Source organism: Sarcophilus harrisii, chromosome 6, assembly GCF_902635505.1.
Source record: "Sarcophilus harrisii chromosome 6, mSarHar1.11, whole genome shotgun sequence".
Lineage (NCBI taxonomy): Eukaryota > Metazoa > Chordata > Mammalia > Dasyuromorphia > Dasyuridae > Sarcophilus > Sarcophilus harrisii.
Window position 1 is genome coordinate 143709148 of NC_045431.1, and position 16539 is coordinate 143725686.

General features: G+C 38.2%; 1 protein-coding gene across 3 annotated transcripts in view; it reads right to left on the reverse strand.

Moving 5' to 3' along the window:
- The window catches only part of TSPAN5 (tetraspanin 5), a 203657-nt gene that overhangs the window by 15006 nt on the left and 172112 nt on the right, over positions 1-16539 (reverse strand). For all 3 annotated transcript variants that reach the window (XM_031941860.1, XM_023505761.2, XM_003772950.4), the window contains exons 3-7: positions 14879-15025; positions 10191-10361; positions 8461-8586; positions 6393-6440; positions 6166-6282 (exon numbers count right to left, since the gene is read on the reverse strand). In XM_031941860.1, the coding sequence (XP_031797720.1) occupies positions 6166-6282; positions 6393-6440; positions 8461-8586; positions 10191-10361; positions 14879-14944 (528 nt within the window). In that variant the 5' untranslated portion in view covers positions 14945-15025. The remainder of the gene's footprint in view (positions 1-6165; positions 6283-6392; positions 6441-8460; positions 8587-10190; positions 10362-14878; positions 15026-16539) is intronic.

Below are 16539 nucleotides of genomic sequence, written 5' to 3' on the forward strand. Positions count from 1 at the left end.
AGTGAAATCTATCTCACCCAGGTCAAGAAAAGTACAGTTCTATCCTGACCAGGTTTAGAGACAGGAGCTCCCTGTATTAACTGTAAGCCCCCAAAATAAGGAGAAAGCAAAGTCATTGAGCCAATGATGAAAAACACTACCTAGCTTCAAAAACAGAGGTGATGCAGTAAAAAAAAAATGCAAAAGACACATGTTTTCAAGTGAGAATTTTTTTTAATATTTATTATAGTTTTTTTCTTTTGTTCTTTAGGGGTAGGGGTGAGGGAGAAATGGGGGGGAGGGAAGAATGCTAACTGGAAAAAATAAAAACAAAAAGAAGGTAATGTTGACTCTTACAATCAAACTGGACAAACAGAAAGACACACACACACACACACACTGGACTTCATCCAAACAGGAACATTAAATTTTGGATTAAATGAGACGTCATATGTTACCTCCCATAACAGCACTCTGCAGAACTTAAAGCGCTATATAAATGCTATTGTGATTATTATTTGTGCAATTATTATTAACAATATGCTTCCAGAATTGTTTAATGATTATAGATGCTAACTTGGAAAGTCCCTGAGTCAGGAAGGAACGCAAACATCACATATTATAGAACATTGTAGCTGGAAAAAAAAAATCAACTATTTCAGCCTCTTTGTTATACAGGTAAATAAAATGAGACTCAGAAAGAAGTCTCAAAAAGTATTAAACTACTGAAGACTCCATTTTTTTGACTGGGGTTTTATGAGAAATATTTATAGACATCTAATTCAATAATCTCTTTTTACAAACAGGGAAACTGAGGCCCAAGAAAGTAAGTGATTTGCCAAGGTTACACAGCAGCTTTATTTGAACCCAGATCCCTTAAATCCAGAACTAGGGTTCCTTGCAGAGTACCATAATGCCTCTATGTTCCAAGAATTTTTTAAACTAAGCAAGATTTTACTTTAACAAGAGTGAGTTTGGGGAAATTACACTGAATATTTCACATTAATGCCAGTTAGTTCTTTGAAAACTCAATTTTAATTTTAATTTTGATTGACTGATTGATTGATTTTGGCCTTATATGCACAATTAAAATACACACTGGTTATTGTGGAAAGATTTTACCTCAGAGCAAAAAAAAAAAAAAAAAAAAATACATCCAAATTGTTGTGCATCAAACACAGTAAATCTATTCAGTTAACTGCTTTTGCAGGGGAAATTTAATTGGATTGACCATCCAAATACTTTTATCTATATTAGGTGAGAAAGAAAGCTGGACTTTCAGTGAGAACATTTGGAGTGGAATCAGCTCAAGTACTTAGGGGGATGTGATCCTGGCCATCTTTCAACATTCAACAGGATAGCATAGCTATTGACCAAATGTCCCCATACACAGGTTAAGTGATGAAGCAGCAGAGGGGAGTCAGGAAGACTTGAGTCCAAATACTGCCTCAGACTCTCGTTAGTGACCAATCCTAGGCAAGCCATTTAACCCCTGATTTCTATATCTATAAAATAATGATAAAAAGGGACCTCAGAGGGTTGTTTGGAGGATAAAGTATGATTTATAAAGCCCTTTATCAACATTAAAGCAAACATTAGCTGTTATGTAATCTCTGGCTCCAGTTACAGGGATGTAATGGAATGTTATTACAACATAAGAAAAGAGGAATGAGGTATACAGAAAAGCAAGCAAGATGAACAAACTGGTGCATATTGAAGTAAGAAAAGAAGAATAATTTGCATGATGATACTAATAGAATAGGAAGACAAACAACTTAGAAAGACCTCGGAATTATCATTAGAGCAGCAACAAATGACTTGCAAAGACTGATGATGAAACATATCTCACATCTTGGAAAAAAAAGGTAACTGAATTCAGAATGATTTTCTGAACTTTTCAAACATGGCTAGTGCATTGATTGTTATAAATCAGAGTTTCAATGGGAGCAAGGAGGGGATGGTGATAGAAAACCCAGGGAAGGCTAGTAGACAGTGATTAAAAAGTCATTAACAAATCATTTTCTTAAAATATATGGTACCAAAAAAATTACAAAAGGGGACCTAAGTGAATTTAGCTGTTTCATTATCCTATTAAAATATATTTTTTTTCTGAGGCAACTGGGGTTAAATGATTTGCCCAAGGTCACACAGCTAGGACATGTTAAGTGTCTGAGAGCAAATTTAAACTGAGATCCTCCTGACTTCAGGGCTGATGCTCTACTGTGCCATCTAGCTGCCCCTAAAATAGATATTTAAACAACAAAGCCCTATGTATGTTGAAATGTGTTTTCTTGAGCCTGTGATTTAAAAAAAAAAAAAAAAAAGTAATTTTAACATTACTAGCAAATATTGAAGTCCTTCCATGATTGGGGAAAATTTTGACATCTATACAGACAGTAATTACAGCAAACCAGGGAAAATTTGCAGATAATAACTCTACTGTCACCTCTCTATGTTGATCTATGGATTCAAATTAATTTATATCTGAAGCTTAATTTGGTGAATGTTTTTTTTTTTAATTTTCCTATATACCAAAATCTATCATTTCTATCAAGGTTCCCATAGCACTTTTTATATGTTTGAATTAACTAAGCAACATCCAAATGAGACTTAATTCTCCAATTCAGACAAGGCTTGTAGTGAATCTATCAACATATTATAGCTTGTATCAAGATTTCTGATGGATCAGACATCAGACGGCCCATCAGACCAGGAGACAGGAGCAGAGTGGTGAGGGGACACTTCAATATTTCAAGGATCTATGGAAGATGGTTCACTCTTCAACCAATCAGTGAAAAGGATCTCAGAATATTATTAAGAGTGGTCCAAGGATAATGGTTATCATTAAACCCACTCTTTAAGCTTCCACTGAAGTCCTCTTCCAAAGCCTTATTGGGATATATTTTTGATCCTGGATTATCAAAGATTCCGCCAGAACAAAAGAAGTTCCTACTTCAAAGGAAGTAGAAATCTACTTGAAGAGGTAGAATATGCTTAGGATGCTCCCACATCCAAACCCTCCAAGAAAAACACAAATTGTCTCAGGCCACAGAAGAACTCAAAAACAATTTTGAAAATAAAGTAAGAGAGATAGAAGAAAAATGGGAAGAGAAATGGGAGCGGTGCAAGAAAATCATGAAAAACAAGTCAACACCCCCCCCCACACACACACACAAAAAAAAAAACTACTTTAAAAACAGACTAGGCCAAATGGTAAAGAAGTACAAAAGCTTACTAAAGAAAATAATTCCTTAAAAATTAAAACTGAGCAAATGGAGCTAATGACTTTATGAGACATTAAGAAATAAGAAAACAAAAGCAAAAAAAAAAGAAAAAAGAAAAACAACATAACTGGAAAATAGATCCAGGAGAGATAATTTAAAAATTATTTGAAAGCCATGATCAAAAAAAGAGCCTGCGCATCATCTCTCAAGAAATTATCAAGGAAAACTGCCCTGATATTCTTGAACCAGGAGGTAAAATAGACACTGAAGGAATCCACTGATCACCTTCTGAAAGAGATCTCAAAATGAAAACTCTCAGGAATATTATAGCCAAATTCTGGAGCTCCCAGGTCAAGGAGAAAATACTGTAAGCATCCAGAAAGAAACAACTCAAGTATAATGGAACTACAATCAAGATAACACAAGATTTAGCACCTTCTACATTAAAGGATCAGAGGACGTGGAATATAATATTCTAGAAGGCAAAGGAACCAGAGATTATAATCAAGAATCACCTACCCTGCAAAACTGAGTCTAATTCTTTTTTTTTTTATTAAAACTTTTGATTTTTAAAACAAAACATATGATGGATAATTTTTCAACATTAACCCTTGCAAAGCCTTCTGTTCCAAATTATCCCTCGACCCCTCTATCCCCTCCCCCTAGATGGCAGGTAGTCCAATACATGTTAAATGTGTTAAAATTAATGTTAAATCCAACACACGTATACCTATTTATACAGTTATCTTGCTGCACAAGAAAAATCGGATCAAGAAAGAAAAAAAAAACTGGGAAAGAAAATAAAATGCAGGCAAACAACAACAGAAAGAGTGAGAATGCTATGTTGTGGTCCACACGCAGTTCCCACAGTCCTCTCTCAGATGACTCTTCATCACAAGATCATTGAAACTGGCCTGAATCATCTCATTGTTGAAGAGGGCCACATCCATCAGAGTTAATCATCATATAATCTTATTGCCAAGTATAATGATCTCCTGGTTCTGCTCATTTCACTTAGCATCAGTTCGTGTAAGTCTGAATATAATTTTTTTAAGGAAAAATTAATATTCAATGAAATAAAGGACTTTTAAGCATTCTTGATGAAAAAAATCAGAGCTGAATAAAATAGTTGACTTTCAAATACAAAACTCAAGGGAAGCATAAAAAGGTAAATAGGAAAAAGAAATCATAAGGGACTTAAGATTAAGCTGTTTACATTCCTACATGGGAAGATGATACTTGAAATTCATAAGAACTTTCTCACTCTTTGGGCAGTTAGAAGTATATATAGATAGAGGGTACAAGTGTGAATTAAATATAAGGGTTGGTATATAAAGGTAATAAAATATTGTTGTTCTATAAAAAATGATGAACAAGCTAATTTTAGAAGCAAAGATTTACAAGAACTGATGCTCAGAGAAACAAGCAGAACCAGGAAAACATTATACACAATAACAACAAGAATCTGCAATGATCAATTATGAAAATCTTGGTTCTGATCAGTGCTTCAGTGATCTAAGGCAATCCCAATAAATTCTGGATAGAAAATGCCATTTGCATCCAGAAAATAACTATGGATATTGAATGTAAATCAATACATGTTATATTCACTTCTTTTTTCTGTTGTCCCTTTTGTTTTAATTTTTCTCTCACAACATGATTCATAAAGAAATGTGTATTTAAAAAGTTAATTTACATGTATAATCAGAAAAAATAAAACAATAATAAAAAAAGAATATGAAGGAGGTAATAAAAAATAAAATTAGATGAGAAGGGGTGAGAAAGGACTATACTAGGAGAAAGAAAGGGAAAGGTAGAATGGAGTAAATTATTTCACATAAAAGAGAAAAAAAAGATTTTACAAAGGAAAGGGAAAAGGGAGAGATAACAGGCAGTGAGTCAATCTTACTTGGTATCAGAATTGGTTCAGAGAGGTAATAATATACATATTTAATTGTTTTACAAATCTATCTTAACCTATAGAAAAGTAAGAGGGAAAGGAGGAGAGAGGGGATGGTAGAAGAGAAGACAGACTGAGGGAAGGGATAGTCAAAAGCAAAACACTGTTGAATTCAGTGTGAAAGGAGAAAGAAAATAAAATAAATAGGTAAGGGGAGAAGGATGGAAGAAAATACAGTTGGAAAACATAACTGAAAAAAATTTTAAAGCAAGTTTCTATGATAAAGGCCTCTTTTCTCAAACAGAGAATTGAGTTCAATTTATAAAAATAATGGCCATTCTCCAGTTGATAAATAATAAAAAGATATGAACAGTTTTCAGATGAAGTTGTCAAAGCTATCTATAATCATAAGAAAAAAATGCTTTAACTATTGATTGAAGAAATGCAAATTAAAACAATTCTGAGGTACTACCTCATCCATTAGATTGGCTAATGGGACAGAAAAGGAAAATGACAAATGATGGAGGGGATATAGGAAAAATGCAATGCTGGCACAGTTTTGAAATGATTCAACCATTCATTTGGAACTCTGTCCAGGGCTATAAAAACCATGCACATCCTTTGACCTAGCAATATCACTATTAAGTCTCTATCCCAAAAGAGATTTTAAAAAGGAAAAGGAGCTATATATACAAACATATTATAGCTGTTCTTTCCTGCCAGCAAAGAATTGGAAATTGAGACGATGCCCATCAATTGGAGAATGGCTGAACAAATTGTGGTATATGATTATGATGTTGTGCTATAACAAATGATGAGAAGGTTGCTCTCAGAAAAATCTGAAAAGACCTCCATGAGTTAATTCAAAGTGAAAGGTACTGTGTACAAAGTAATAGCAAATCTGTCTCCGACATTTAATTAGCCATGCAATCATGAGCAAGTCACTTAACTTTCTAGCAATTATCAAAACCTAGAAGCCCGTGAAGAGATACACAACAACTGGATGGTGGAGTGCTTCATTTCCACAGGATGACCATCCCTGGCAAGTAAAGTCTTCCTTACCTGAAGCAATGCAATGCCTATGAAAATACCAGCCACTATGGTTAGGTTGTCTTGTAACCACTTCTCAAACTGGGGCACGCAGCCTTTTGTGTAGATTACAATCTGCTGATCCACCTCCTGCACAAAAGAAGAAGGTCACTGGTGGTTCCAAAATCCAATTATTTAAAAAAAAAAAAAAAAAAAAAAAAGAGGCTCTGTGTTAGGCAGGAACAAGGAATTCTACTTACAGGTTTTTGCCTGGCGTCATATCCACACTGAGTGTTGATGACATCTTCCTGATGGGAAAAGCAAACAGGGAAGTTTCTCCTTGTTACAGGGTCACCACCAAACACAGGCACTGGTGATGGTTTAGGAAAAGGGCTGGGGGAGTTATTAGGATCATGTGAAACTGTGGCTGGAAGGGAAAACCACTCCATCGGCTCTACAGCTACCTACATGCTGACTTTTTCCATAAGGGAAGATAAAAAAGTATTTTTTACCCAAAGATCTGCTAAAGATTTAAAAGGTTTATCTGGCAACGATGTAACAACTGGCGTTCTGATGGCTGGGATACAAATTTCCATGGAATTTGCATTATTAACTTTTTCTCTATCACTTTTATAAACAACCAAATTAAGCCATAAATAAAAATGTGTAGCTATTTCTTAGGTGTAAATGCTCACAATGACAATTTAACAATCAGGTCAACACCAACATTAACACCAGCGCTGAGGTGAGACTTGGTGGGGAGGGAGGGAGACATGTGAAAAGAGAGAAGGAAAAAGTAGGAGCAACAAATGGAGGCTGCAAAAAAGTCATCTTGGACTTAATGCTGGGTAAATCTCCTAAATAATTTGAACTGCTCTAAAGGAGGATGGGCTGCTCCCTGGAAAAGGTGAGTGTCCCTTATTTAGAAGGCTAAAGCCTAAGCTAGATAATCATTTATTATATAATATTATATTACATTACACTGTATTATATATTATAGTGTTATGTTACATTATGTTTTATTAGAAATTCTGCCCCTTCCAACTCTAAAATATCATAATTCTCTGAATTAATCAAAACAAGAAACAAAAGCCTATGAGAAACAAGGAAAGAGCACCACAACAACAAATGCTCCAAGTGTAGGTGGCTGCATCAGACATCAGGGATAAAAGAGAATCCTTCTTATAATGAGATGATGAGAAAACTGCGTGATACGGCAGGGGAGCCTGGGGTCCAAACCTCCAATAAAAGGAAAGTGTCTCATAAGAGAATCTCACTGTACATTTACAGAATGAATACTCTTAGGCCACTGCTCCCCAGAATAGTCACCCGTCCACGTTCCAATCAACAAACAACAAATTATCTTATAGATTCCCATCTATCACTATTTTTATTATCATCTTGGGGGGAAAAGAACATAAAACAACTGCATTTATGATCTGCAGTGTGTGTGTGTACACTCTCATCTGAGTCTCACAACAATCCTGCTACATGGGGCTATTATTATTATTATTCCTATTTTACAAATGAGGAAATGGGGCTGAGAGGGGCGAAGTGATTAGCCCAGGATCACAGTGTGTCTTTATGTATAAGATGTGTATATATATGTATACGTGTGTATGTGTGTATATATATATACATATATATGTATAAGGTGTTTGTGTGTGTATAAATGTATACATGTCTATATTAGCTATAAAGGGTACGTATATAATCTGGATGTGTGTATATATTTATGTATAAGGTGTGTGTACACAAATGTATGTATACATATATATATATTTATGTATAAATGTATTTGTGTATATGAATGTATGTGTATATATGTGGATATGAACGTATATGTGTGTATATATGTACACACACACACACATTATTTTTTATATATAAGCACAATTTGAACTTGGGTCTTTCTGGCCCCAAGCTCTACCCCACTGCACCACCCAACTGACATAACTGAAGCAGGGGGCCCATCTACCCTCTCTAACAAGCCTTCCTTGATCCCTCGCACTGATCATGATTTCACCTTCCCTCCGGCCCCCATGGTGCTGTGTGGCCCCCTCCCTCACACCGGGCCCCTTCTGCCCCGGACTCTAGTGATCTGTGCACTTGCCCCCCACACACACTCTTGGAGGTCACAGACGTGTCCGACTCCCCTCCGACCCCCCACTGTCCAAGGACGGCTTGCTGCATGCAGCAGGTGCTCACTAAGTGCACTGGGTTGAGTTGAAGGATCGGGGACGGGGTGCGTTTCACCTTCAGTAGGAGGCCCTGGGGACCCACCCTCCCTCCCGTTTTGGACAAGGCCGACTTTGCTCCTCCACTTACTGCAGGATCTTTTGTGCAACATGAAAAGGGGACACCGCAGCGCTCTCGGCTGGCGTTGGAATCTGTGCAATTGAAGTAAATGTTTAGGTTCCAGTCATCCGCTCCAAAAGCCCCACAGCACTGCCACTAGAGCAAACAGGAGACAATTAGAACCTCTTCACTCACTGACGACCCCCCCCTCCCCCCTTGCATCATATGCACCGAAACCCGCAGGCCGGCGCTCCCAGAGGGCCCTCGGGGGTCACACAGAGCCCAAGCGGCCCATGGAAAGCCTCAAAGGGATGCAGGACTCTGTGCCCAGAGGGAGCTAACAGGCTTAATCTGGAACAATTTGAAGCTGAGCCCGTGTCTGCCTGTGGGAAGGAGGGCCTGCGCCCGGGACCCCTCCCTAGTGGGCCTGCGCCGCTCCCACCGTTCTGGGAGTAGAAAACACAACTGGATGGAGCGGAGGTTTCCAGGGCCGGGGGGCTTTCAGCTCTCCAAGCAGCGCAAAACGTGGAGAATGACATCCCCTCTCACACAAAGAGCCATGTTGGTCACATCAAGTCAGGAGGCCCTGGGGGCTGGGAGGGTTCTTCTGGTAACCCAACGGGGAAGTGTCAGAAGGGGGAGGGAGCTCTGCCCCTCGGCCAAGTGGCCTTAAACTGGAGGGCCAGGTCGGGAGGGGCCAATGACACAAAGGGGAGGCTGCTCTGGTCCCCAACCAGGGCTCGGCCGACCACAGAAAAGTTATGGCAGACACTGCCCACAATAGTGGGGCTGGAAAGCACATTACTGGTCCCTTGTATAGGAAGGGAGGGGAAGGAAGAAGCGTTTATGTAGTGCCTACTGTACACAATAATGGAATTGGAAAGGACATTACAGATCCCTTGTATGAGAGAAGAGACAGGAAGGAAGAACCATTCATGTAGTGCCTACTGTATACCAGGCACTTTCTAAATGCTTTTACAATGTGATCTCATTGGGTGGGGGAATGGAGACCAGGAAAGGAGATAATGGCCACAATAGGACAAGGGGAGTCTGATTCCCTTCTCATTCCACCCTGATGCCTACCCAGGGTTTTATCCAATAAATAAGTGAATGGTCACTGGTCCACAGTCCAAGATTAAATGTTTCAGATGGTTTATACAGAGGGAGATCTATTCAAAGACCGACAGATCTTTTATTACATGTAAGTTGTTACTTTATTATCTCGCATACATTTCTATTAGCGATAAACTTCACAACCTCCCTCTGATTCAGACATGGCCTCACTCTATGTCATAAAAAGCCTAAAGTGACCTGCCCAAGTCCCTGGCATGGCTAGCGGCAGAGACCAGGATTCAAGTCTGGGTCTTCTGACTTCAAAGCCAGGATGCTTCCCAATTATATAACAGCCTAATTATGGGCTGAGGCATAGGGAAGCAGGTGCCAAAAACAAGTTATCTTTAGATACCAGGTGGAACTTTAAAAAAAATACAAGCAGCTGATTGTCATTCCCTGCTAATAGGAAGAGACCAGCTAGCACTGCAGGCACTCCTCCAAACAGCCATCCCACCTTCTTCCTCTTCACATTAAGTGAAAAAGCATCCCACAGAATGCCACCTGAGACAGCCCAAGGGCAAGTGAGAGGACCAGAAAACCTGCAGCCTGAAAGGGGGCTTAGCAAACACAGCGAGGGGAAAGCAGTGAAATAGGAACATCCATTCAAACAGGTGTTTAGGCTGAAAAGAAACAGGATTCCAACTTACGTATTCCTGGGTAAAGTCTATGAGGTTTTGTAAATCGATGTCATCCCTGTAAGCTCTGATGTTGTTGTTTATAAAGAAATACAGCTGGTCTTTGATCCAGTCTTTGAAAACAAATGCCAGAACCCCAGCAGTGAGCTCCAGGAAGAAAATAATTCCCAGGAAGACGGAAAACTAAGACAAAAGACAGAGAGAATAGTTATGATGGCTATTTTCACCATATTTGGTTAAAAGACTGGCTCTTCTCTCTTTTGAAAGCCTTGCCATTATATTGGAATGTTACTCAGCACTAAAACAGACAATCCTCAGTTTCTTGAGATTTATTAAGACAAAATTACATTTCAGCAAAGATTTTTTTAAATTCCATAATCACATTTTAGGTGCACTGGTATTGCAGTCAGTAATTAACCAAAGCCCGTAAGCAAACAAGAATGACTCATTATACCCAAATTAAGTCCAAATGGATTTCACATGATTGATGTTTTTTGCCAGGAGCTTTTAACAATGACCAATTCCTAACCTGTAGGATGTTTTGCTGGTATTAAAAAGATAGTGATTATCCTAATGTTGGAGCTTTCCTGCCATCTGGAATGGTGGTCAGGACTCCATATTTCTTCAGAGGACTCAGATGTATTTTTAATCCTTCCCTAGCACCTGCTGCACAGGGTGAAATAGCAGGTGGGTTCATTTGAGGGGAATGACGCAGCCTGAGAGGTGGTGAGGGGGAGCATGGCATTAAAATAATCTGCCCACATTAGGAAGAACAGGGTGAGACAAACTGCCATCCACCCCTCCTGGCCCTCTGAGGGGCATTAGCTCCTTGGCCCAGGCCAGCTTTTTAACATCCTTTTCCAAGGCAGAATCATTTCTGAATTCTAAAGTCAGAAGGGGCCTTTGGAAAGTAAAAGCAAGCCGTTGGAATATTCTGACTCAGGTTCAAAACCATGAACCTAGTGGAAAATCTGCATGATTTCCCTTACAAAATTCCAGAGATGGGACAGCACATCTTGTACGGTCATCCGGCTCTTTGCACACACATCCCTTGATGCTGCTGAACCAGGGCCAACCGTTACAGCAACAACCAGGACAGGTTAAGTCCAGGTGGGGTCTCAACCCCTGCGGTTGAACACAGTCTCTCCCCAAAAGTGACAGGCCTGGAATAGCCAAGTGAAAGAAACATAAATAACACTTAAGAGCTATCCTTTTATTTATAGCAAATGGGGTCACCAAATGTGGCTGAGGAGAGTCACCTATCTACTTCACAAAACTGATAAAGCGGGGACTGTGTGATAAATATGGTTAACTTATGGAAATATAGCATGGCGCCTCAGGGTTTGTAGATATATTTTAGGAACCCCATGATGAATAGGAGTAAAATGTTTTATTTTTAGAAGCCTCTGTTTACTTAAAAATATTACTTAAATTACTCAAAATTACTTAATTTACTTAAAATTATTTAATTTGGAGAAGGGGTCTTAGAATTCACCAGATTGCAAAAAATTAGATCCCCTACTTTAGGTGGATGTTACATCCTTTAGGTATCAATCTCTACCCAATTGTGTTCCACATATGCTGTTGCAAGCTGGAGCACTGTCAGGTCTAAAAAGACAGCTTAGAACTGCAAATCCAGCACCACCTCCTAAAACCCCATTCCCACTTTAGGTTCCTTAAGGGCCTAATCTGTGATCTGGATTCCCCAGGGTAGAGCTTTAGAGACTCAAGTGCCTGGGACGCACAATGACACTCGAGCCAACAGACAGCAAAATACCAATAGACACACTTGTTAGTGCATGGGTCCTTTCAAATTTTTATATAAAGATATTTTAGCTCCAACAGCATACATGGTTACTGGAAATTTAGTCCAGGTAATATCTCCAATCTTGAGCATGAGGAAAAGGAAGGTCAAGGAGAAAAAAAGCTTCCTTATAGTTATACTTTTGGCTAGAACACAGAGTAATTCCACCTTTTATCCCTTACACATATGAAAAAAAAAAATTTTTATTTTGATATATTTAGTTTGATTAGGGGATTAAACTCCCTTTTTTAGGAAGAACTAGCCCTAAGCTAAGCCAGACCAATATACATCGCCTCTTATGTTTAGATTACATGTAGATTTAGTAGCAGATAATTCAGAAGAATAAAATACTCATAAGGTTTTTCCAAAGGCTAAATTTCCTTTTCTAGCAGAAAGTAGAATTGACCAGAGGCTAAATTCCCCTTTCTGGCAGCTGAAGAAAGGTTGGTCAGAGGTTGCTATTTTTTTTCCCAGTCTTAGTGGTTAAGCCCTTTTTATCTTGAGCTAAAGTCTAACTTGAGTAATGGACTCTAAGGAACATTGGGGGGGGGGAGGGGGAGGGAGGGGGAGCTCGCGACGACGATGACTGATAATCACTGACTACAAGTTCCTCTTTCCCAGTGTACTTTCTGCTAACAAAAGGTACCATGTACCACCTGGAGAAAAGGAAGTCTGGCATAAGATTAAGAAAATCTAAGAGAAGCTAACTAATCAGATGACCTGTTTGTTCCAATTAAATTATGTTCAAAATAAGTTTCTGTCATTTTTCAAATTCCTCTTTTTGTGTTTTAAAAACCATCTCTGTAAATTACTTCTCTCTCTGACCAGGTCACTTCTAATCTCTAACAAAAATTTGAGATTAAAGGCTATCTTACTCACCCAGTGAATTCTATGCATTGAGATTTCTCTAATTATTTTGATGGCTTTCCCCCATCTCTTCAAGTTTGATTTTGGTTCCTTTATTGTACAAAATAATCTTCACTAACATATTTGCCACAGGAAGGGAAGGACAAGTTTTAGTATCCACCAGATTGAATATAGTAATTTCATTTGCTCTAAATATGCACAATTAAAAACTCATTTGGGGGAAGGGAGAAAAAGATTTGACTTGGGAATATTGTTATAATATTAGTTTCTGGTTTCTTGGGCAACATTCATCCTTTGTCAAAAATGATTACTTGTCAATCATGTGAACCACAGATAAATTTACATTCATTCAAATATTGTGGAATTTATAATTATTTTTTATTCTCAAAATCACTAAATGAAATTATTCTTTGATTTCACATCCAGGTACATGCAAGTATTCAAGTCAGAATTGTTTTTAATGAACAGAAATAACTCCTGACTTACTCATTCTTATAATCATAGGGTCAGGTTTAGAGCTGGAAGGAACTCTAAAGCCCAAAGTGGTTAAAGTGGTTTGCCCAAGGACACACAGGTGGTACCAGGAGGGCTGCAATTTGATTACCTAGTCCCCTGACTACAAATCCATTGCTTTGCTGACTCTACTACATGCAGGCATGAGAAACAAGTTGATCTAACTTTTTCAGGGATCCCCTTGGGCACCTCACTTAACCCCAATTGCCTAAAAACAAAACATGAATAAATATTTTAAAAAACAGATATCTATTGTAATGGGCTGAGGCTTGAGTTGATGCACTGAGGTCCCAAGCACGTGAGGCTAAATAGTAATTGGACTATACTCTATTAATATACATGCTTGGATAAAGAATGGCCCCCACCCACTCTCTGTGCAAATCCTGATGTGTTGTATAGGAAATGACGATTTTGGTGGGTGGAGGCAGAGAGACAGGAAGAGAAGCTGGGAGAGATTGAGCCTGGGTTTGATAATGGTAGCTGCTGGTCGTGTGGCTGCTGGTCTGGTCTAGCTAGCTTCTTGACTCAGCTGCACACATTGATATTGCCCATTCTCTTCCACATCCGATCTTTCTTCACTGAGAATAAAAACTGACGATTTTCCCCTAACCTGAATTCCTGACTCTCCGACTGATTTTAAAATACGCGGTCTTCACAATCTATAACTACCCAACATTCTCCACTGGATCTGAGTGAGGATCACGTGTGTAAATGCAAACATTTTATTTATAACCTGTAATGTTTTGTACAAAACATTATAAAATCTTGCAATCCTAATTTAATTCTCTAATTCTGATAATACCTATATAGCTACAAGGGTGTTTGCATTAGCTGACTTCTAAAAAAATTATCATATACAAATTCCTCATCTGCTGCTAGAATGCCAAGGAATAGCATACCAACTTCGACATTTAAATGCTATCTTTGAGGAAGTTGCTTATCTTCAACAACAGTTACTAGGGGATTTTTTTTTAAATCCTAAAATAAACAGCATCTCCCATAATGCTTTGCCATGTTTATAAGTCTCTTCTAGGGCATAAGTGTCAAATTCAAATAGAAAAAGAGACCATTAACTCATACATAACAACCTTTGCAGGATGCATATTGACTTAGAAATTCAAATTTATTTATTTTTTATTAATACATTAACACACTAAAATTTGATAGGAACTCTATGTTTTTAACAGTATTTTATTTTTTCTCAACTAGATGTAAAGATAATTTTTATAACATTTTGAAGAACTATATTTTATTTTGGTTTAGGTCACATTTAAGAATGTTATAAGCTGCCATCTTTGTCCTAAGGTATTCCTAAATTAATTGAAAATGAGAACAATCACTTGATCATGAGTTTCTAAATACTGAACTCTAATAGAAAGGAACACAAAGGAAAGTTTCCTTTTATTCCCATTTCATATTGAAACTGGTCACCTTGTTCATGTTTGCAGAAATCCTTTCTACAGTATATTCTGCCCTACAAACACAAGGACTGAAATCAAAAAAGTTATATACTTACAAACTTGAGAAGAAAAGTGTTTTCTCGAAGAGCTCCAATACATCCTGCAAATCCTAAAATGAACATAACTCCCCCTACAACCAGGAACAGCCAAACAGGATCAAAACCTCCCAAGTCTGTGATTGAAGAGATATTTGACAGTACTCCCTAAGAGGGGGAAAAAAAAGAAACAAACAAAAATAGATGAAACATTTGAATTCTGGTTTTATGTGCTGGCTTCATGGGGTGTTTTTTGTTTGTTTTTCAATTCACAGAACCAAAATCATGTACCTCTCATCTTTCTGAAGTTTTTGTTGATTTACCTAGATTCTCTCCATTTTCAAATTACTGTGTCTTTACTTAAGCTGTCTCTGACATGTAGCAATTATGTGACCATGGACACAATTAATGCTTTTGTGCCTCATTTTCCAAATCTGTAAAATGGGAAAATTGTAAAATGGCTTCTAAGATCTCTTCCAGATCAAATTTATGGTTCCATGTTGTATACCCAACACAATGAGTTTTCATTTTTCCAATCCCCAGATTTTATATAGGATAGTGTCTTTTAAGAGAACAGATCTTCAAAAAACGTTATTTGAATTAAACTGAATAGAATTGAATTGTTTTACAGAATAAAAGAGATTTCATGCTGCCCAGCCAGACAATGCCCCTGGAAGAGGCAGACACTAACCAGAGAAAAAGGCTGTTTCACATTGTTTGTTTTTTGGCAAAGATACTGGAGTGTTTTGCCATTTCCCTTTCCAGTTCATTTTACAGATAAGGAAACTGAGGCAAGTGACTATCCCAGGATTATATAACTATTAAGTGTCTGAGACCAGATTTGAACTCAGGAGGATGAGTCTCCCTGGTTCCAGGTCTCTAATAATTAGGGTCATGAAACAATAAACAATGGTATTTCAGTGAGCAAGGAGTTCTCCATCGCTGGAAGCGTTGAGAGAGTACCTGGATATGACCCATTTATCAGGGACATTGTTATAGGGATGCCTGCATTGGGTTGAAAACTAAACTTGGTGACCTCTAAGATTTCTTCCTGGGAAGCTGGGTGGTGTGATAGATAGAGCACTGGGTCTAGAATCAAGAAGACCTGAGTTCAAATCCAGCCTCAGAGACTTACTAATTGAATGATCCCAGGCAAGGAACTAAATCCTGTTTGACTCAGTTTTCTCATCTGTAAAAATGAGCCAGAGAAAGAAATGGCAAACCATTCCAGTATCCTTGCCAAGAAAACCCCAAATGGGGTCGCTAAAAGTTGGCTACAACTAAAAATGTCTGCAGAACAACAAAAGACTATGCTTTGCACAGGACATTACAGGTTACAAAATATTTGCATTTACACATGTGATCCTCACTCAGATCCGGGGGGAATGTTGGACCATTATAGATATCCCTATAATTTTTTAAATAAATTTTTGACTTGTCCAGGGTCACACAATTAGAATCTGCTAAGTGTCTTAGGCCAGATTTGAACTCAGGTCCTCCTGACTTCAGGGCTGGTGCTTTATCCACCACAAACTCTAACTGCCTCTAGATCTCCCTAATTCAGTTAATACTCAGAGGTCAAGTGTCCCCTGGCTGGGAGTCCAGCCCGAATCAAGGACTCTGGCTAACTTTCCCTCTTAGGAGATTTTTCTTTTATAACTCACTAAGATAGGGCCCACATT